Source organism: Squalius cephalus, assembly GCF_949319135.1.
Source record: "Squalius cephalus genome assembly, chromosome: 25".
Lineage (NCBI taxonomy): Eukaryota > Metazoa > Chordata > Actinopteri > Cypriniformes > Leuciscidae > Squalius > Squalius cephalus.
This window is the reverse complement of record NC_137146.1, coordinates 4,656,097-4,680,156: the sequence shown is the minus strand read 5'-3', so window position 1 is coordinate 4,680,156 and position 24,060 is coordinate 4,656,097. Positions and strand designations below refer to the sequence as shown.

Here is a 24,060-nt window from a genome sequence, read left to right as displayed (position 1 = left end):
CACTGCCATTGTTTCTCCATTTTCTGCTTAGTACAGTATGTGTGTGTGTATATATGTATATACACACACACATATATATATATATATTTAAAAGATGCTATAGTTTGGCTTGGTGGTCGTGTCCATCAGATGCCTAATACATACCTCATTACTTTCTTTTTCGTGTCTTAAAATGACTTCACTGAAGTAGAATAGACCCAAACTCTGATGCTGTGTTAACACACTGATAAATGTGCAAAACAACAGAAGAACTGTGTAACTGTATATAAACTGTATGATCATGGATATGTTAATTTAGGGTATTTTTTGTAAACTTTTTTTTTTCTACCAAAAGATTTTGAGAGTTCTGAACTGCATGTAGATAGATATCTTCTCAAAGTCTGCATGCAGAATCCTCTCTCTGTAAGTTCTGTTTACAAGTGTAAGATAGATGGATTTCCGAATTAATCAAGAGACACTTTTTTTTTTTTTTAAAGAATAAAAATAGTTCTATGTGAGTAGACGGGTCAATCAGATCCTTTTCACTGTTGTCTGATCTGTAACAAACCATTCCAAACCGCTTTGGTGATTTAACATGTCTAAAAAAAAGTAACCCCCATTTTTCATTAATGCAACATATAGAATGTATATAAATCTATCGACGACTACTTGTGATAAAACAATAACAAAGTGTGAATGCAATGTTGACCAATAGAAATATATCTATATGGAAATGTTATAATGCAAAAGTTGTTTTAATGTTGAAAAAACCTCGTCTGGTTCTGTATGTACAAGAGACTGTTGGTTTTGAATGTTCTCGTGCTGTTTTTGTGACTATTAAAGTGAATATCTTCTACTATAGACTTTTGTGTTAATTGTTATCCAGAAATGCTGTACTTTTTATGTGTAAAATGCCAGTTTTCCAGTATAAAATATTTTATTATGCAATACATAGTGCATGTAGAAAGAAAAAGACTGATTCTTATGAAAAAAATATATATACACATACTAGACGAAGCTAGTTTTCAGTAGTTGGTGTAAGTGTACAGTAAGCATACATCATGTTAATATCGATCTAAATGTAAAATGTAGCTGAAAATCCATTTGTTCAAGGGTTAATCTTACAAAACCTTTCAAGAATTTCCCATATTTCACCCCAAAATCAAAGTAAAACTATAAGGAATTCAGTTATAAGTCAAATTCTTTCAATTATATTATTCAAATAATACATTTCTTATTTTTTTTCTTTTAATTTTAGGCTAAATATGAAATATAAAAGCACATGCTCTTGACAGGTTCCTTGTGTTCTCCCTAAAAGTGTATGCTGAATTTAAAATAAATAGTTGAACTTAATTTAGAGCTTGATGTAGCTGTTGAAATATTTCTTGTAAACTGTGTTTGGCTTCATTAGTTGTGTCCGTTCCTCTGGGAATCCTTCGAGCTGCGTGTGTTTCACAGAGAGATGTCTGACGACACGAGAAGCTGCTGAGCCGGTTTCCATTTGGCGCTTCGCCTAACTCCGTCTGCTCTGATGTACGGCTGGTTCCTCAAATCTGCACACACACACACACACACACACACACACACACACACAAATGCAAATACCTGCAGTCAGAATCCTCCCCTGATGAAGATCTCAGAAGATTTTTTAAAAGAAAGGGAAACATCAGATCTACAAGGCGGAGCTGAGGGAGGCAGTTGCAGGAGGTTCAGTGATACAGAAGAGCAAAGCTGACATGGATAGCAGTGTCTAGATGAAGAGCGATACCTTCAGAGACAGAAGAGAGAAAGCAAGAGACGGTTATGAAGAAGTCCCATCGCGGAGCAGACAAGAGGAACGCTTCCCTGAACGGGCCGTAAACGGCACCGCCTGCAGAGCTGGGAACACGCAGAACACGCAGATGTTAGAGGAAGCCAGAAATAAGACAAATTGAACTAAATACACAATATACTCTGAAGCAGAAAAATAGAGTGACAGAAATAACTGACAAAATGACGAGTGAAGAGAGAATTAGACAAGGCAAAGAATCCCAAGACACTACGAGGAACGAAGAACAAACACTGTTCAATTCTTGTGAATATATCTGCTTGAACTGATCGTTCTGGCCAAATTTAATTCTATATCAGTGTACAGTTAGGCTTGTGAACTATAAATAAATTTCAATATATTTATGGTTTATAAATATATATTTACATCTATAATATTTACAATTTTTATAGTATAGATGGGTGTTTATACAAATGTATATATTAAAATATGTATTTAAAAATATATCTTGAATCATGTAAATATTATGAATTATATATTTCATTGAATTCTATAAATGTCTTTCAAAATATAGTTTATAAATATATTTACATTTTTATAGTATACATGGGTCTTTTCAAATGTATATAAACTATAAACATATACATTTTTATAGAAATGTATTTACTAAAATAAATATTTTAAATTATATTTATAGATTATAAATATATTTAATATTATATTTTTATAGTACTGTATATAGGAGTATTTATACATGTATATTATTTAAATGTTTAAATATACAGTATTTACAGTAAATATATTTACATTTTTATAATATATCTTAGTCTTTACCAATCTATATTATATAAATATATTTCAATATTTTATAGTTTATAATACTATATTATAAACTAAATATATACATAATTATATTTACATTAATAATATTTGAAATTCTTATAGTACAAATGGGTCTTTATACAAATGTACACATTTTTCAATAATTTTGTATAAATGTATATTGTAAAATATACAATATACATGTAAATACAATATACTTTTCTATAAATAACCATTTATACTATACCAATTTTAATTATAAATGTGCATGATGATATATATATATATATATATATATATATATATATATATATATTGGTGTGTGTGTGTTAAGCACATTTATAATAACAAATATATATATTTTTTTCTATGCATCATTATAGGACTGCATAAAATTATGGCTGTCAATATAATCATTGTTTGTAGCAAACGACCATTCTTTAGAAAGGAGAATGAAACAGCAGAATTTCAAATTGAGTAAATTGTTTAAAATAATTAATTTTTTCCCTGAACTTTTCTGGGACCTCCTACTTCGAGCACACGAACCTGGTGTAAAGGTACAGTATGTGACATGTTTTATTTGCGCCATTTATAATAAAACCCCTAACCATGGTAAAATCACTCATTCTTATTGTAATATTCAAAGTTAGGGCAGTGGTTTTATCCACCCACAGCAAGTTGACTTTTGAACCCTGACCCCAGACTGACCTGTGATGATGTCCTCGATGGCTCCGTCTTTGCCCTCTCGCACGAGCGGTGTCATCTGCCGGCGCTTCAGCTCTGCGATCAGATCCACCTGTGGCAATCGTGGAAGCGCTGGCATCTGTGGACATCAACAGACCGGTAAGATGTCTTTATACCTCACCTCCTGTTCTCAAGTATTTCTGTCTCTCTCTATCACGCATTACCTTATTACTCACTGATGTGATGGAAGGGTCAGAGATGGATAAACATACGCTATCATCATTCTCAGAGGATTTCTTCCGCTGTTCGTTCTCCTGTTCGGCCAGCTATAGAGAAATAAAGATTCATCAGTAAATCAACATGCTGGAGGACAATAACAACACTGGCTAATACTGTGCTACAACCACTTGGTCTACAGAAGAGGAGTTTATGATGAGTCTTTATCCATTTTTATTTATTAATACTTATTTAAGAAAAATGGCGAGGAACTGCGATTAATGAATGAATGAATGGTCCATAAAGTACTAATGAAGTTTAAGGTAATTTGACACTTCAAATGCAAACAGCACTTGAAAAGGGAGTCTGTATCAAATACTGTAACCCCTATTTTAGGGGTTAAAATAACCCCTATTTTATGTAAGAGCGAGGTGTCTAAGTTGCAATATCTAGCTACTGGGGTGCCTCAGGGCTCGGTGCTTGGACCACTTCTCTTCATCTACTGTCATCATTAGGATCTGTTATATTTTTCAAAAATTGTAAGTAAAATAATTATTGTAAAACAATATAATACTATTTCAGTCTTGCTACTTTAAAATTTTATGATTAATTCATTGTGTACTTGGCATTTCTTTGTAATTATTAGTGAAATTTACAAGCAATTTACTGAGTGAAAATAGTTCAATGCTACACCAAACTTTTTTCAGTGTATCTTCGTGGTTTTAATCTCTCATAACTATGATATATGCTGATGTGATAATAGCACTCTATAATAATTTCATCACCTTATATGCTTTAATGAACCTGGCGAAAACAGGGAAGAACACAGAAGGGGGTGTGGATTTGGGATTCTCTCCGAAATACTCCACCACTGAGTGATACATCTCCTGTAGAGAGACAAACAGAGCTGATCAAGCAATTATTCATTACTGTGTCTTCTGATTTCAAATCCAATAAGATTTCTATGTAGCACAGGATTGAATTCATCTCCACCTGTGCAGTTTTGCTGTCTTTAACAATAGTGTCCAGCAGACTGCCATTATTGGACATGAAGTTTGTGAGGACAGTGCTGTCTTTCTGTTGGTGGAACTCCTTACGGATCACCTCCATTCCCTTCTCCAGAGATCGCACATCTGCAAGGATGCTGTCCAGAGAGACTGACAGAAAGATGCATTAACATACAGGTCAGCCTATATATATAAATATATATGAAGAGTTCAGATGCAAAAGCCTCTAAGTGCCATCTGAAATTTTCTTCAAGAATGATCATTTTTATCAAGCTCATATATTTAAGTTAAGTAATTTCACTTAAATAGCAATGAAAATTACCTATTAATTGCCATTTAAGTGAAATTACTGAACTTAAATATATGAGCTTGATAAAAATGATCATTCTAGAAGAAAATTTCAGATGGCACTTAGAGGTTTTTGCATCTGAACTCTTCATATATATATATATAAAATATAACATTTTTATTTTTAATTGTAACTATATTTCCCACTATTACTGTTTAACTGTATTTTTGATTAAAAAATTAAATAATGCATCCTCAGTGAGCATAAGAGGCTTCTTTCGAAAATATTTTTAAAAAATTGACTTGGTGTATTCCTTCATTTATTGTAGTCATTTTGTCTAAAAAGTCTAAAAGCTTGACATTTTGGACATTCAGATTTTGTTTAAGCAACTAAATCCCCCAGCATCCCCTTGAAGAAGTGGATAAAGTCATTTGAGGACAGTCGCTGCAGTGGTCTACATCATCATACATCACCTAAAGCTGGACTGGAGAGTTGATGTGTGTGTGTGTGTGTGTGTGTGAACACTCACCCAGCGCAGCTTTGTCCAGAAAGTGTAGTTCAGTGTGAAAGTTGTGCAGCTGAGGGTATTTTTCTCGTATGATGCTGACGATGAAATGCAGGAGTGTCTGTTTTCTATCTGTGGATTTCATGTCCAGAAGCTGAAAGTGAAAATGTGAGAAATGTGTGAGAAATTAATAAACGTTCCCACTTGGCATGAACTGATCAAATATGTACCTTGAATGCAAGGATGTAATGTAAATAGCCTAGTTTCAGTCAAATCCTTTATTTTCATTGTGTACTTGTAAATAAAATGTGCTATTTATTTCAAATGAATAAAAATACAATTAATAGTAAATGACGTATTTATTTTACCCTGACATAAAATGATCTAAATGAACTAAAACTATATGAAAGCACAATATGTGAATTATCTATTGGAAAGACTGTTGGAAGTGACACTAAAACTTTGAATCTGCTTTATATGCCAATAATCTCAAAATGACCAGCTATCGACGTTTTCTCACCAAATCCAGACTTTGGAGTCGAAATCCATATGCTGATCCTCTCTTCTCACTGTTCATGTAATTCCCAAACGCAAGAATGATCTAGAAAACAGAGAAAGATCAGTTTTCTTTTCACTACAAATATTATATTTGAAATAATCTCACATGACAATTGATTCTCTTTACCTCTAGAATCTTCTTCATTTTGCTGGAGGATTTGATAGACATGGAAGCAGCGATGATGGCATTTAATTGCTACAAAATAAGGTAAACGTACAGAAAGCAAATAGATTTAGATTTTATGTTGACTTAAAGCACACTGAAAAAAACTGGTGTATTAACAATTGACAACTAATTACAAAGAATTGGCATGTAACATTGAATTAAATGACATTTTCCAGTAGAAAGACTGAAATCTTATTTTCTTGTAAAAAGTACTCCACTAATCTTTCCTTACAACTGTGAAAAAATTATTTTTCAGTGTATATTGCATATATACTCACAGGTTTTAATAGCAGGATGCTATCGCTGAAGTTTCCCATGAACGTTAGCGTGCTGATTCTCTGTGACAGCCGTGGGATTTTGCTGAAGGCCACCATGAATCTGTCCTCCTCTGAGAGCTCCAGCAGGGGGCGTCCTTCACTCTCGAACTTATCGATCAACTTCAGCTCATAATCAGACGGGATGAAACGCTCCAGCAGCTCCAGGAAATCTGAGTTCAGCAAATCAAGATTATACCTGCACACACAGAGACAGGAGCAGGGTTAGTTTGGTTTGTGTGACGTGAAAGAAAAGAAACGTATCATTACACTGTAAAAAAAAAAAAAAAAAAAAATGCTGCCTTTAATTTTTTTAAGTACAATCAACTTGGATGTTTAAGTCATTTCAGTTTAAATTACATTAAACTGACTTAAAAAATGAGTTGAATCTTAACTTATTTTGATGAGTTAAAGCAATGTAAAAATGTATGTTGTCATAACTTATTGATGATATAATTTTTGACAGTGTGTGTAAGTGATTGTGGGTGTTGACCGTACGTTTGGATCGCAGTGCAGATCTGAGCAGTGCTCATGCCTCCTTTGCGCAGTGTGATGGCGAGGTTTTTGGCCCTGTTGGGCTCCAGTAGTGAGATTTTACTAGATGCTTTATGAGCCACTTTCACCTTCAGAGTGCCGACGTTCACAGGAGCAGACTGAGCTTTAGTTTTAAACAACTCCTCAAAGACGTCCATATTCAACTCCTTCAGAGACAAGAAGAGGACAAAGACATCTTTAATCCTTCACTTCAAATCAATTCTGATGATAAATGTTTAGATAATTCGGCTTATGAGTCGATAAATGTTGAGATAAAACGGCTTATGAGTACTCCTAAAACATTCAGCATTTTTAATTGAAATAAAATGTAAGAATTATGTTTCATTTAAAAAAATATTTTATATTGAATTATAATAATTAAAAATATATTTCAAGAAAAAAAACATTAAAAACTAAATCATTCCATTTTTAAATATATTTCATAATAAAATATATTTTAAATAATAATAAAAAAAACATGAGGGAAAAAGCAGCAAATGTAATAGCATCTCTATTTGCAGGTGGCCCTCTTTCATGCATTTCTATAAGCCCAGTTAGAAACACACACACACTTATTTTATATTAAATTTGAATTGATAAAGATTAAAACAATTATATACTGTATATATATATCTCACTAATTAAAACTTATTTCAAGATAAGTTAACGTATTTCTTACAATTCTATTTTCAATGTGGCCCTTTTTCATGCATTTCTATGAGCCAAGTTAGAAACACGCATACAAATCGGGAAGGACTACCCCCCAAAAAAATTTTTTATTACAATAAAAATGATAAAAAAAAAAAAAACATATATATATATTATAAATTAATTTTTAAAAGTATTACTCAAATGTAAAAAAATATATTTTATATTAAAATATTTTATAAATAATAAAAATATATATACTGTACTTTATGAAGAAAAAAGCAGCAAGCAGCAAAGTTTCTTACAACTCTATTTTTATGCATTTCTGTGAGCCGAGTTAGAAACACACACTGAACTGACCCCAAGCACACTTTCGTCGTCCAGCTCTGTGAAGACCGTGCCAGCCACCTGTTCCTCCTGTAGAGCCTGCCAGTTAAGCAATGGCATACGATACTTTGTCTTGATTGGCTTCTTACCTTTTACACCTTACATACACACACACACACACACACACACACACACAGACAGGGGAAGACAAACACTTTCAGTGTTTTTTGCACAGCTCCACTTTTCATTGAAAATCATTTAAAATCTCATCATTTTTGTACTGTACATGACTGTCATCATTTCTCTCACCTGTCTTTACGGATCCTGCCCTTCCAGGTGACGGTGAAGGGGGCGGGGGAGGAGGCGGAGGAGGGGCGGGGACAGGAGGAGGGGGCGGAGATTGCATCACAGGAGAGGCCTTCATTTCTGTTGTACTCTTATCTTGGGATTAAAAGAGAAATGTTTTATTTATTATTTACAGAAATATGTTACAGTGCTTATCTTTGCATTTATCATTTATTATTTGCATCCAACATTATATTATATTATGTTATATTATATTATGTATGAATTTAGTTCACTGATTAGGCTAGATTTTTCCTATTTTAGAATCACCAAAAAAAAAAAAAAAAATAAAAAAAAAAATATATATATATATATATATATTAGGGCTGTCAAACGATTAATCGCGATTAATCGCATCCAAAATAAAAGTTTGTGTTTACATAATTTATGTCTGTGTACGGAGTATAATTATTTTCTATATATAAATACACACACATGCATATATATATTTAAGAAAATGTGTTATTTATATATAAAATATTTATATATAATATAAATTATATATAATATAAATATATATACACAGTATATACATGCAAATATTTCTTAAATATATACATGCATGTGTGTGTATTTATATATAGAAAATAATTATACACCGTACACACACATGTATTATGTAAAAACAAACTTTTATTTTGGATGCGATTAATCGCGATTAATCGTTTGACAGCCCTAATATATATATATATATATATATATATATATAAATGTTGTATAATTTTCAGGGTTTAATCTATTATTATAATAAAGTTATAATACATTAATAAATAAGATAAACTATAATTAGAATTGAATATAATAGAATGTAATTAGAATAAGTGATAATATAATTACAGCACTGGTTATGTGTATATCTTCACCTGTTGTGTTAGCGACAGGTATAATGTGTAAATCCAGACAGCCGGATTGGGATCTCTCCATGCGGATCAGACCTCGATCCACTAGAACCTGAAGTTTCTTCTCCAGCTGAGAGTGCTGTCTCTCTCTCTCTCTCTCCTGCTCCTTCTCACTCTGTGTCTCTCTCTCTTTCTCCTTCTGCTGCAGCTGAGAGACCTGAGCGTGCGCCTCCTTTAGACTGCCCTGAAAACACACACCCCAAAGCTACACAGGCTGGAAACATGAGGAAAAGTGAGTGTGTGTATATTAGTGTGTTACCTTCAGAAGCTCCACCTCTTTCATACTCTCTATGAGTTGTTTCTCGAGTTCAGACGTCTTCTCCACAGCTTCACTCTCACACTGCTGCAGTCTAGTATTCAGCTAACACACACAACAAGATGTTGTATTCTTACAATTTATGATAAATAACCATATATTTATACGTTGTTCTTAGCTTTGTACTCTCTCTCTCTCGATCGATAATGAATTTATCTACTTTATCTCTGTGTTTGATTCAAAGCGGGCAGAATGCTAGATCTAACGAGCCATAAATGTAAAAAATAACCGCCAATTTTACCATTCCAGTCAAATGTTGCGCTGCAAACATCAATAATAGCTTTAAGTTGTCAATGCTGGCAAATGACCATGGTATAAGCAGGATAATCCATGGCTAGCTGTGCATTAAACTGTGGATTATCCCTTTTTATTGTTTTAGTCTACTGTTTTTTGTTTTGTTATTATTGATTCAAAAAGCATATATATGTGCATTTGACTATCAAACAGATTTATATCAGTAGAGGTTCAAGTAATTGTGTGTGTGTACCTGTGCGTTTTGTTCTTGTTGCTCCTCTAGATGTTCCATTATTGTATTTTTGGCCTCGGCGTCTTCTAGCATCGCTCCAACATCAAACACATTATCCAGGTACGCTTGAACCTGCTTCTGCAGCCTCTCACTCTCTGTGACGTTTAACCTCTACACACACACACACACACACACAAACATTATATGTAGCACTATAAATGTCTTTAGTGTCACTTTTGATCAATTTAATGCATCCGTGTTGAATAAAAGACTGTAAAAAATCACAGTCATCCTAAGCTTTTAGTTGCTCACCTCTAGATAGCTGTCTATTCCCAGTTGTGTAAACTCATACTGTAAATACACTCTGAAGTTCATGTCCTCCACTGAGTGCACTACAATGTTGATAAACTGCATACAAGCCACCTAAAGGTAAAAATTATATATATTGATTAGTTTCCACACACTGATGATCCTACATTAAAAGGTCAGAACATAAAAAACCTTTATCTATGTCTAGAAACCCAATGCATTATGTATGTTATGTACCGTATGTACTCTAACAGTGAACAATATTTAGCATTTATTACTTTTAATGTTCATCTAAACATTTACCAACACTTTTGTAAGTTCAAAAGTTGTATCCGTTAACATTAGTTAATGCACTGTGAAAATTTAGTCAACGATCTATAAATTTAGATCGTAAATTTATAAATTTACAAAGTTCATTAAGTTCATAAATTTAGTCAATGATCAAATGGACCACATACATTATATTAATATGGTATATACAGAGATGTTGAACTAAATACCTTAGTTAGTGTAAGAATCTTATTAAATAGGAAAATTAATAGAGAAAAATGTCATCCAATTAAGAATTCTGTGTCCTCACCATGAAATCCATGTTGCTGTCTTCATTTCTGAAATATTCCATTAGTTTTTCGAATCTGTTTTTCTCTCCAGACACCTACACACACACACATTTGTCTCAGAGGGGATTGTTAACTGTACGTGAGTTTACTGTATGTTGCTTTCGATTCAGTTGTCTGCTAGCAAGTACTTGAGCATAAAGTAATAATGCCACTAAATAAAAGTAAAAGGATTCAAAAGAAGAGACATTTTTAGAAAATGTGTGTATGGTATAATATCTTGGTTACACACTTTTCATAAGGATAGATTATCACCTGACAGTGTATTTTTGGTTTAATATTCCATCCATGTAACTATGTAACATTTTTATGCAAATAATTATGTGCTTTCATGGACGTAAAGAAGAAATATGGGTGGGAAACCCCCAAGCAAGTATAACCAATAGTTGTTCTGGTTTTAGCTCTAGTTTGCATAATACTTTCTGATGTCAGAGATAGGCATATGAATCATCACCCACACAAATATCTTTGAGACAAAAACGCCGTCCGTGTGAGTGTGTGAGGGTCATATCTCCTATACACACGAGCGTCTCTATTGTCACGTCTCTTGCTCTCAGACAGGCTGATATCATAGCGTAAGGTTCAGCTTACTCCAGTTCAATAGCAGATCACACACTTGTATCTAAATCTCTCATCAAGTGTCTGTGTGAATAACTTAAGAGTTTGGGTCAGGTTTTTGATCCCTGAAATAACAACGAATAATGATTGTTGAAAAGTGAATATTATTAATCACATATTGTATTAGAATATATCAAATTATTCACATATTATATATGTACAGTGGGCCTAAAAATTATTTGGACACTTAATGAATGTCTTTTTTTCCTTTTTTTTAATTATTTATATTTGATTATATTATGTTTTTGTATATTATATTATATTTTATTATATATTATTAATTCAAACTTTTTAATTTTTTTTATTATTTTGATCATTTTCTTTTTATTATTATTTGACTATATTATGTTTTGGTATGTGTCATTTATATTTTATTACAAACACACTTTTTAGTATTTTTATAATAAATATTTAATAACATAATATTTATTTCTGTATTTTAATTTTTTTTCTTTTTATTATTATATGTAATTATATTTTATTTTGGTATATTATGTTTGATTATATTTTATTAAAACCTTTTATAAATATTTATTTTTCTTTTTGATTATATTATGATGTGGTATATTTTGTTTGAATTATTATTATTTATTTTTAGAGTGTTGAACTGTGCACAATAAGACCAAGGAGACACGATAGAGGTGATGATAAGAAGAGTGAGACAGATGAACAGAGAAAGAAAAGTTTTCTTTTCTTACCTCTTTGAAATTATTAAAGGCTGCAATAATCATTTCATGGCCTCTTCGAACCAGACACACAGCAGCAAGAAGCTCCAGAACCAGTGCTTTAGTCCTAAACACACACACACACAAATACATATGTAAGGACAGAAGTGTAGAAACAAAAACATTCATAACCAAAACACACCGTCCTCTCACCTGGCACTCTTGTTGTTGAGACTAAGAGTGATTTCATTGACACAGCTGGGATGAGCCATCACCTGATTAAACCCTAACTAACACACACACACAGACGCATTAGTCAAGAGAAGAGATGAGACGAGGCGAGACGAGAGTGAGAAGTACCTGGTAGTTCATGATGGTGCGCAGGCACATGATGCAGAGATGCAGGTGGTTCTTCTGACTGAGCAGACGCGAGTATCTCAGAGCTTTCCTGAGGAGAAGATAGATCATGTACAACCAGTTTATACAGAAACACATTTATTCAAAGCAGAACTTTATTATTGTGTAATCTCAAAATCATAAAAAGTAAAACCTTTTGAGATATGTGACGCACGGGTAAACACAAACACACTCTGTATCAGGAATGCAGCTGACCCTGATAGAAGCGATTGGACGGGTGTGTGTTTGTGTCTGAATGCATGCTATGAACATTCATGAAGTTACAGTGATAGTGTTTAGCACGTGTGCATGATGTTTTGTGTGATTGGGCTTCTTTATGGAGATGTTTGATCAGCATGCATGACTGACCTTGCAGCGAAGGACCGTCCTGAGCGCGGGGAATTGTGGGTGGGGGAGTTTGTCGCGCTCATGGTCAGATCTTCCGTAGACTTCTCCTCAAAGCTTCCATTATCAGAGCTGTCCATGTCATATCTGTAAAAACACAGTCTGTCTCATTAATGCATGTTCATTTTGTATATTAGTTTGTGGTATCCATTCAAACAATAACTGTTGCATTAACTTTTTCTTAATACAGTTGATCTAATGAACTGAAAAGTTGGCTTGCGATCAAAAGTCTGGGGTCAGTAATATTTAAAAAAAAAAAATTAATACTTTATTCAGCAAGGATGCATTAAATTGATCAAAAGTGACTCCAATTAATAAATGCTGAAGAAGAATCCTGAAAAAAAAAAAACATGGTTTCCATAAAAATATAAAGAAGCACAACTGTTATCAACATTGTTAATTTTTGATCTGATGAATGCAGCCTTGGTGAGCAGAGAATGCCATTTTATAGATGACAAACATTTGAACGGTAGTGTACTTGGTGCATACAGTCTTTTGATTGCTTTAGTGTTTTTGTTTAGTTGTTGTTTGGTAACTCAGACTAGTCTAGTGAATATAATACCAGTGTTAGCTGGCATCAGAGTTTGGTTTGAGACACTGGATGGTCAGAGCACAATCTTTTCCCAGACGCCTCGTCACATTAAGAATTTAGGTTCCTCTTTTGTGTCTTTGTGTGACTGTGTGTGTGTGTGTGTGTGTGTGTACTGTACATACGTGACTGCACGTTGAGCGAAAGAGAGGTAGTCCACTAGCACTTCTAAACCCTTGTTTTCTTCATTTAGAAACTCCTCAGCCCACCTGAACATCACAAATAAAAAACAAAAGACAATCCAGTGTTGACACAGACATTCCCAGAGCTCCAGATATCTCAGGGAAAAGGAAACCTGCATTTAATAAACTTTAAGTAGTAAAAAGTATCAGGCCAGAAACATAACATGCGTTTTTCGGCAGTCATGTGATGGCTCTTACCCGATGTGATTGGTGCGCAACGAGATCTCCAACTCTCTCAGAACTTGTGTGGATTCTTGGACTCGCCTTTTAAACTACAAATCACACGCATGTAATTTTATAAATTAAAATCACACACATAAAATCACTTACATATTTCAGTTTGATTATAATTGGATGATTTCTACATCACACTCTCAGATTCAAACACACACACACACACACACACACACACACACACACACACACACACACCAGTACCTTTCTGCCTCCTCCCTGCTCTAATACACTCTTGAGTTTCTGAATGTACACTGATGGAGGATTCTTCACCTGAAATCGCTCCTGAAGACAGAAACAAGAAGGAATAGTAAACTCCCCTAAATCTCATATAAGTCCACATTTAATTTGAGTCATGTTTCTTGCATAAATAAAAAGTTTAAATTAATCTTTCATTACCGTTTTCACCCTCATGATCCTTTGAATTAAGTGGGCTGTTACTTTAATATGATCGCTAACCTCTTACGGAATAGTTATGTTTATTTATTTGGTCATATCTTAAAAGGGTCATGTTTGTGACATCAAAACCATTATATCTTCTGAACCAATTTTAGAATTTAGTTTCTATAAATGCTCTGGGTGAACTGGAGAGGATGTTTTTACTTTAAAAGTGCAAGGATAATTGTGTTTTTGATTTATATACCCCCTTTAAAGGTGTGCTGTGTGGTTTAGGGTAGTAAAATCAGCTTTATGGTAAATGAATATGTGTGTTTTTGCTCTGAACTCACCTGGTCACAGACTAACTCCCATTTCTTCTCATTGTCGTACTCACAGAGCAGCTTCACTTTATCAGGGGGAAGATTCATGGAATTCTACAATCACAGAGCAAGAGACAGCATAAACTTTAGGGTAAGAACCGTTAGATCTGTTCCACTGAGGTTAACTCTTAAAAATGTTTTGTTATTGTTTATTGCTGCACCTTTGGTAAAGCAAAGAACTTTATTGAAAACCATTTTTCATTGCATACTGTTTTTCAGAGGATAAAAAAGGTCTTGATGTTTTATTATACACTGCCATTTAAAATGTTTGGGTCTGTTATTTTTTTATGATTTTGAAAGAAGCCTCTTCTGCTCACCAACGCTTTATTTATTTTATCCTAAATACAGTAAAACAGTAATATTGTTAAATATTATTGCAATTTAACTGTTTTCTATTGTAATATATTCTTCAAATCATTCTAATATTTGCTGCTCAAGAAATATTTATTATTCTTATAAAAGTTTAAAACAGTTGTGCTGCCTAATTTTTTTTTGTTTTTTTTTGTGGAAACCGTGATACTTTTTTGGGGGATACTTTGATGAATGGAAAGTTGAAAAGAACAGCATTTATTTGAAATAGAAATCTTTTGTAATATTATAAATGCCTTTACTGTCCTTTTTGATCAATTTAATGCATCCTTGCTGAATGAAATGCTGAATGAAAGTATTAATTTCATTTGAATTGCATGGAAGGAGGAATCTGAGGACGAAACTACCTAGTTACCACCCGAATCACCTTGGTATCCGCATAGCAACACCCTGCCAACCACCCACAACACCATATTGTCACATTTTCTTCAGATTTAAGTTGTATTTTGCAGTGTGCAGTCAAAGACCAGATCTAGCTATAATATGTTCCCAGATAACTGCAGTGTGTAAATGTTGAGTTAATGTGGCTCCAATAGCACATAACAGTCGTTTACACATGGTCACTAATAAAGTGATGAGTAAGCGGTTGCGTCTTGTGAGACGGTTTACCAGCAGCGGACAAATCACATGTATAATAAGGTATGCTGACTCGAAGAATGCCCTTTTTGAACCGGTAGATTAGTGCTGTGTGAATGTCCTGTTTCTGTGTTTCTATGACGATCTCTTAAATTATTTATGAACAGCATGAGTGTTTACACACACACACACACACACACATACACACACTGTTATGTCCCTGCAGAATTACCTCAATGACTCATCTGAGCATAATACCGAACACACACACACACTCACACTGTGCATGCAGATTGCGTGTAAATCCCCTAAAACATTATGAAAATCGTCTTAAAGGTCGCAGAGTGAAAGCCATTGGTCTGCGCACGTGCACGGATACGGCCCTGCCGAGTGTGACTCGTCGCCATCGGTGTGAACCTGAAACTGAAAACAGGTAAAAAGGGGCCATTCACACAGAACGCCTTTTCCCATTCCAATACGCTACTTTTCCATTGTTTTTCAGTGTTAACACCCGCCAGACATACATATTTTACTGTTGATCTCACGTCTTTTGCAGCGCGTCTCACGCATGACACGGCATAGTAAAAATTCATTTCTAGACCTTGCGCCTTTTTTTTCGTTCCACTGCATTGCGTCTCACTTTTTTAAAAGCAAAAACGCATTCTATGTGAACTAGCCCTAAGTAGTGTTTTCCCATGAAAAACCCACCACAGCTATGCTAGGGCATTGCCAGGGCGTTACTATGCAGTTGCTAAGGAGTTCTCTAACCGGTTGCTAGGTGGTTTATGGTCTTTCCATATGGTTTTAAAAGTTGGAGGCCTGTAAGATTTTTTAATGTTTTTGAAAGAAGTCTCTTCTGCTCACCAAGGCTTCATTTATTTTATCAAAATTTAGAATAACTGTTTCAATAGTTTTTTAATATATATATTAAAATGTAATTCCTGTGATACAAAGCTGAATTTTCAGCATCATTACTCCAGTCTTCAGTGTCACATGATCCTTCAGAAATCATTCTAATATGATGATTTCCAGCTCAAGAATCATTTTCAGATTATCATCAGTGTTTAAAACAGTTGTGTGCCTAATATTTTTGTGGGAAATGCGATACTCTTTTCTTTTTTTCATTCTTTGATGAATACGTTTAAAAGAGTTTATGCATCCTTGCTGAATAAAAGTATTATTTTCTGGAGAGGTAATAGATGACATTCATTCATGGGAAGTTCTGGGACGAGTTACATGCCTTATATACGTAGAAATTGTTTGTTCAAATCTCTAATTATGAACACAAATAATGCTTGCTTTAGCAAACACCATTAATTAAATCATTATTTACTTTCTCTGTCAATCTTTCTTCTCATTGGGACGTCCCCTGGAGGGTTTGGTTGCTATTCACTTGGGGGAATTTTGGGAAATGTCTTCTCCATTAGAATATCAAAACCCTTTGTAAATGTATTTCCATAACACCTTCCGCCAGTTTGTGGAGTTTTCCCTTCTGCATACTGCAGGTGAGATTGCATTTCTTTAAAGTACTTGATATTGCTAGGAACAGACTGGTTTGAAGTAAAGATGACTGGAATTCACAGTATTTGTTTTGTGCCCAGTTCCTTGGCTGTATCTTTCAGCTGATAGCTCAGGAATGTTATCATTTGTTTTGGGAACATTGTAAAAGATCTCAATGAACTAAAATTGTGCCTTTTTTGTGACCCGCTTATGAACCCAAGACTGACAGAAGACTAAAGAACTGTATGGTAAATGTCACATCAAAAATGCTAAACAGTCTAAACATCTGTCTATCCACGTCAGACCTAGGAAATCAAGTTTACTGAAAAGTGAAAGGAAAACTTTTGTACCTGTGAATATTGGATGTCATCTCTTGCATAAAAGTAATCAGAAGGAAAATGAAACAACATGAATTACAAGATGTAAGATCATTGGATGAACACTACAGTTCAAAAGTTAAGAAATTAATATTTTTATTTAGCAAGCCCACATTAAATTGATGAAAAGTGACGGTAAAGACATTGGATTTCTTTTCTTTTTGATTTTCTTTTTTACTTTCTATTCAGCAAAGAATCCTGAAAAATATGTGTTACAGTTTCCACAAAAATATTAGGCAGCACAACTGTTTTCCTCGTTGATAATAATAAGAAATATTTCTCACGCAGCAAATCATCATATTAGAATGATTTCTGAAGGATCATGTGACACTGAAGACTGGAGTAATGATGCTGAACATTCAGCTTTGATCACAGGAATAAATTACATTTTAAAATATATTCAAATAGAAAAAAGTTCTCTTAAATTTTAAAAATATTTCACAATATTATACGGTTATTACTGTATATTATTGTATTTTTGATCAAATAAAGGCAGCCTTGGAGACTACTTCTTACCCGTCCTAATCTTTTGAATGGTATGACGTAATAGTTACATCCACAACATCATGTTTTACTTTTACTTTTGTTTTGTCATTTCATTGAATTTTTTTGCATATTGAATTACAGTTCTTAGCAATGCATGGCACATTAGTATGGCACTGTGTCCTAATTTATAAAACAGGTCAAGGGGAGGAACACCAGCAATCTGCAGAAATAATGCTTTAGGGCAAACACACACACACGCACACACACACACACACACACACACACACACACACACACACACACACACACACACACACACACACACACACACACACACACAGTCTCAGTCAAACAATCTACCTCTATGGAAAGCCTGCAGTGCAGACAGCATCATTGATTATAATTGTCAATCTTATAATTGTCGCGTTGGGTCACAGTGATTTCTTTGCATGCTTTAATTCAGACCGCACAGTTTCCTTTTAGTCTCTCTCTTTATAATTATAGTTCACCTTTTCTGCCCATAAAATGAGGAAAGGAGGCTGGAGAAATGTACAATAAAAGACAAAACACATCCAGCTTTTCCACCATCATCTATTTGCTTATATTCCTCTCCCTTCTGAGTGAAACGTCTGCCCTTTCTTTGTCTTTTTTTTACATGTTCTATCTTTTTTAGTCCTCCTCTAAAAATAAAAACAGTAAAATGGTTTTCAGGACAAGGTCAGCTAACATTTTCTTACTTCATCACATGTTGTGACACCATTTATTTTGAATCCTATAGGATGGGTTCTATTTGAATATTCAAGATTCTATATTCTATAGGATTCTAGATTAATCCTAGGATATTTTGAATCCTTTATAAAGTACACAAATGTATGTACACATATAATTGTTGCATCAAAGATCAATGCAGTGAAGCAGCGTATACTGCAATACACATGCAGAGCATAATGTCATCATTCAGAGCTGTCATATTTCACCTTTGGCAGAATTACACTAGAAGATGATACTGAATATTTAATACAAGTAATATTTGCATTTGAGTATTTTGTATATTTGTAAGCCAAATCTGGTACTTTTTTATAATATCACCTCAAGGATTTTGTAATAGTTCATAATTTCACATCTCTCAAGAGCTCAGCTTGATGTTTTTTATACTGTTATTATTTTAAAGGTACACTGTGTAACTTTTTTGTTTAAAATTAGCCAATACATCACCAATCCTTCTTCCGAAAACATGTTTTGTCTTGCCCTGATTCACTATGGTATAAGCTCTGGAATATGTTACTCCTCGACAACTTTGACGCGTGTCTGGTGTTTGAGTCCCAGAGGTTAGTTGTTACAAGAAAGATAGACATGGAGACGCTTAATCTCGAACCTCTGGAGAATCAATCGTTTTAAACAAACGCCGAATTGTGGAGAGCCTGCTGGCAAAAAGAGAGCGTGACAGAGCTCATAATAAAACAAGAATCAACATTGGTTTGGCTTTTCGGAGATAGTCAGAACTGAGGGATTTGATATGTTGTAAAAGCAACACAGAGATGGCGTTTTTAATACTCAACAGGTGAGTTAGTTAAAAAATTGAACAGATAAATTGCCATATAGCTCTCTATCGAAGTTTATTGTAAAACATTATCTATTGTGAAGGGTCATATTCATTCGTCATATTCAGCCGAAGCACAACCAATGTTCTTTCCTAAAATGTTTTTTAACCGCCAGAGGGCCAAATGTTACATAGTGTACCATCAGTAATATATTTTATTCAATACACCATCAGTTTCTGCAGTAATAAGTTTATTGAAATACATTTAGTACTGACTTTGATTCATTGTCATATATTTTCTAGATCAGCTGAAGGGTGGACTACTGCTGAAGATGGATGGTTTGTCCTTTCAGTAAGTAGCCACATGCAAAATATCAATAACTGAATAGGCCATTTGTATAATTACAGGCCTGTAGTTTTTGCAGATGTCTTGCGCTCCTCTAGTCTGGCTATCACCAGACCAAGCTCAATCTTTTAAAGGGGAGGTATAATGCCCCTTTCACAAGATGTACAATAAATCTCTGATGTCCCCAGAGTGTGTATGTGACGTTTTAGCTCAAAATACCCCACAGATATTTTTATATAGCATGTTGAAGTCACTTTTTGAGGGTGAGCAAAAACGCACCGTTTTGTGTGTGTGTCTCTTTAAATGCAAATGAGCTGCTGCTCCCAGCACAGGGGGCGGAGCTTCAAGAGTGTGTTAGCAGCTTCGATTATCTCACACAGATACACTGACAATTTCTAAAACTTTTAGCCTTTTATGTTTAAACCGGAGTCAAAAAGATGGAGAGACTCAAGAAGAAGTGACAACATGAAGATAACATTTCTGAATGGTTAGTTGATGAATTTATTTAGCTTATGTGTAGTAACGCAATTGGATAGTCCTTCAACCAATCAGACCAACGATCCAGACAGGAAACGTGTCAACAAACGTGTTGGTTTGGAGCATTGATCAGTGGTTTGCAGCATTGGCATTGAGCGATTTTTGCAGGTTGTGCAAAAAAAAAAAATGGAAGTGAGTGGTACTTACACCCATTCGAGTGATTTGTTTGCTAAACTAAATGCATTGAGCCGAGAGGTTAAAAAGAATTGGATTGGATTAAACCCGCCAATAGCGCGCCAGGTGGATAAGCCAGTTTGTGATTGGTCCCCGCAGATTTGTAACGAACGCAGGATAGAAGAATGTACAGGTTTCCAGCCTGAGCTGCAGGGCGAAATCAAATCGCCGGTAGATCGGGCTGGCTTTACCCAGTCTAGCGCTCCTCTCCACAGCAGGGCGATGTAGAAAGCATCAGCTTGTGTTTTAAATGCCTCACAGAGAAAATAATGCAGAATTCTCTGTACATTTGCATGAGTTTGCATGTGTACATGGCCACGTTTATGCAAGACTTCTGTGATGCGATGTTGTGTATAAGGCCACTTTTATATAAGACTTTGTTTCATAATTTAATACTTATTACTTTTATTAAACAGGCTTTCAGGTTATTGTACTGATGCTTTGTGTTGTAACATTTAGATTTGTTACCTGACTGTGTGTGTTTTTGAGTGATTCCCATTTTTATTCAGTGTGTTTTATCATGAACACACTGCCGGTTCTACTTGCATTATTTGCATGGTATTTCCATTATACAAACAGCATGTCACAAACTCTCTCTTTCTCAGTAGGCATTATAGATGGCGACTGGATAAAATTAAATTGTTTGAGTTTGATGGAGAGCCTGCATGTGCACTTTAATACTTGTTCGTAGATTAGATAGCCTTTCACTGCTGCATGATGGGAGAGTGTGGAGTGTTTATCTGATTTAGGAGAGGCATCAAGGATATTGGCAGAATAGATTAATTAACATGGAATAAATTACAGCTGACTTTACTAACACACACCAGAGCCAAACCAGTTTACAGTATATAGTATATAGGTAAAGGTAGTCTAAATATCCCTTTTAAACACAGGTATTTACATTTGGTCTGTTTAGATTAGAAACGGCTATGTCCAATTCATTGACTAGTTTATAGTTGATCATTCCAGGTCTTAAAACGATAAGTCTTAACCAAGAACCTCATCATATTAGCATCATTCTGTGCTCAAACAATATATTATTTATTGTAGTAAGGTGTGTGAATTTATATAATTAAGTCACTTTTAAACAAAAAATGTCTATTAAAACCCCTATGACCTTGTTTTGCTCTTCCGTTGGACAAAAAAAGAAGATATTTAATACTTAAAATATTCTGATTTTTTTATATATTGAAGAAAAAACTGTCAAAGAAGATTTTACGTAAATAGTGACTTAAATTTCAGTCTGTTCATGTTCACAAATCTATTGTAGACTTGAAATGTAGTGCTGATTGACTACTTTTATAATACTTTAATAGTGCATTTTTTTTTTTGGGGGGGGGGGGGATTTTGACAGACCCTGATGACCATTTACTCTCAATGTGTGAAAAGAAAGCCTCAAGATTGGAATGACGTAAGGGTGAGTAAGGAGCAGATCAAAGTAAAAAAAAAAAAATTCAAAGTATTTAAAACAGCATTACATTTACATATTGTAAACTCATCATAAATAAGTAGATAAATCCTACATCATAAATGCATGTAGATAAAGCACATGAAATGTAGGCTACCTAATGACACATTGAAGTTTCCCCTCTGCACAATCATAGTCTCACTTCTGCATAACACTCATACTCTGAGAGATATTACAGATTTCACAAACATGCACATGAATGCAATCACCTCAGTGCATATCCGCATAACATTCCAACACAGTCAACAGCGTGGTATGTCATTTGGACAGGCTAGTCAGTTTCAATTCATTTGATCATAACCATGCAGAGAGATGCACATTAGTTTCACAATGCATATCAAACACATTTATAGTAAATGCAGTGGCACATCTCAGCCCTCAACCACACATACTGATGCCCTTCGACATGCCGTTTTTCTATATTCAATCAGCAAATCATTTAACAAAAAAAGATATATTAGAGCTGAAACTCACTGTTAGTGTGTTTTTAGTTGTGTTTTAGATGTTTTGTTCTGTACGTACCAACACAATGCTGAACCTCTCCTCTAATTCATCCTCAGGTGGTGGGGGCAGTTTCGGGGCCGGTGGCTGTTTCTGCCCGTAAGTGCTGACGGGCCGTTTGATGTCCCGCGCGGGGGTCATCTCCAGACTTCCAGCTGCGTTTCCCATGGCTGAATGTAGAGGTACACATATACAGTCCAGAGAATCTGAGTCTCGCTCAGTGAACTTCTACGACTACAACTTTACACCAGCTGACTGATTCTAAACCCTTAAAAGTGTCTTCTTGTTCAGTCCCTGTGTAGAATCCGTTTAGATCCAATGGTGGGATAAAATCCAGCAGTAGCTTTAATCCTGTAGAATTTGGTTCTGTGTAGAGTACCATGTAAAAGGTTGTGGTTTTTACATAGTTGATGACTTGTTCAGGAATTTTGCAGTCTTCTGGTGGTGTTGTCCATTTGCAGAATGTGAATCCTACAACAATACTCTATACAGAAAGAAAGTGACACTTAGTAGGCAAGACTATGTTCTGTGTGGATGTGTCTTGTCTCTGACCTGGTTCTGCGTGTGGTTCTGGTCTCTGTGACATCTCTTCTCCATCATCCTGGAGTGAGTAGTTCAGGTAGGGAGGAGAGGAGTGAGTGATCGAGGAGAGGAGGCAGGAACAGGGATGATTCTGGGTCCTAGTGCTGGATCTGTAGACTCACATCTGAGTGTGTGTGTGTGTGTGTGTGTGTGTGTCATATGAACACCTGATACTTACTCAGATGTCCATCTACAACCGGAGTCTCGTGTTTCCTGTTGGTGTTTGCTGCTAGGATACTAAAGACAACCAAACCACACCTGACACACAGACTGATTACTCTTCTGCTCTTCTTTATATAAATGTGGTAACACTTTAGTTTAGAGTCAAATTCTCACTACTAAGTTGCTTATTAACTTGATTATTACTAGGATATTGGTTGTTTATTAGTACTTATAAAGCACATATTAATGCCTTATTCTGCATGACCTTATTCTACATCCTTAATCCTACCCAATACCTAAACATAACAACTACCTGACTAACTATTAATAAGCAGTAATTAGGAGTTTATTGAGGCAATATATATTCTTGCATATTTGTATTAAAATGGTCTTTGATTGACTTACTAGAGAGTTCGGAGATAGTCAGATAATCATTATTATTGTGTCCATGTAGTGCTCATTTGCAATGCAAATGGTAACCCATAGTAGAATTCTTAGTAAATATGTTCATTTAAATATATTTTTGGTGGGTTACTAACATTCCCCTTAACAAAGCAACTAATCCCAGGCTCCTCCACAGTGGTTTTCCCTTTGTTTTGCTGTTGGGTGCATTGAATAAAAGTGTTTGCTACATGACTACAGTGCTTTCTAGTATACGTTTTATTTCTCACCTTATTGTTTAAGGACAAAGTAAGCATTGTATGAACTGCCAAAATGCTCATAGGCCTACAAATAGTTTTTACTTCATTAAAATTTAAGATTAAAAGGTTTTCAAGATTACTCAGTAGTCACTGCAATTTAGTAAAGGCATAAGAATGAAAACAGT

At 34.6% G+C, this 24,060-nt stretch overlaps 1 protein-coding gene across 1 annotated transcript; it reads right to left on the bottom strand.

Moving 5' to 3' along the window:
- Positions 1 to 326: 326 nt before the first annotated feature.
- On the bottom strand, positions 327 to 23,098 carry fmnl1b (formin-like 1b). The gene is made up of 27 exons (XM_079863260.1): positions 23,043 to 23,098; positions 22,512 to 22,974; positions 14,587 to 14,670; positions 14,063 to 14,143; positions 13,823 to 13,896; positions 13,568 to 13,651; positions 12,818 to 12,940; positions 12,413 to 12,500; positions 12,266 to 12,342; positions 12,086 to 12,179; positions 10,733 to 10,807; positions 10,156 to 10,266; positions 9,865 to 10,014; positions 9,321 to 9,422; positions 9,026 to 9,245; positions 8,127 to 8,258; positions 7,851 to 7,975; positions 6,807 to 7,009; positions 6,273 to 6,507; positions 5,956 to 6,024; positions 5,791 to 5,871; positions 5,295 to 5,424; positions 4,463 to 4,626; positions 4,255 to 4,356; positions 3,478 to 3,579; positions 3,278 to 3,392; positions 327 to 1,532 (listed from the first exon to the last, which is right to left on the bottom strand). Exons 2-27 carry the CDS (start codon positions 22,656 to 22,658, stop codon positions 1,432 to 1,434), a joined length of 3,069 nt encoding a protein of 1,022 aa, XP_079719386.1. The 5' UTR covers positions 22,659 to 22,974; positions 23,043 to 23,098; the 3' UTR covers positions 327 to 1,431.
- Between the last annotated feature and the right edge of the window lie 962 nt (positions 23,099 to 24,060).

Bases quoted from the DNA above. Each gene is read 5' to 3' on its own strand.
- fmnl1b (XM_079863260.1), bottom strand. From the start codon at position 22,658: ATGGGAAACGCAGCTGGAAGTCTGGAGATGACCCCCGCGCGGGACATC. The intron at 12,343-12,412 runs GTACTTCTCACT...TGTGTGTGTTAG, and splicing joins GCACCATCATGAACTACCAG to TTAGGGTTTAATCAGGTGAT. The intron at 9,423-9,864 runs GTACACACACAC...TGTGTGTGTTAG, and splicing joins AACAAGAACAAAACGCACAG to CTGAATACTAGACTGCAGCA.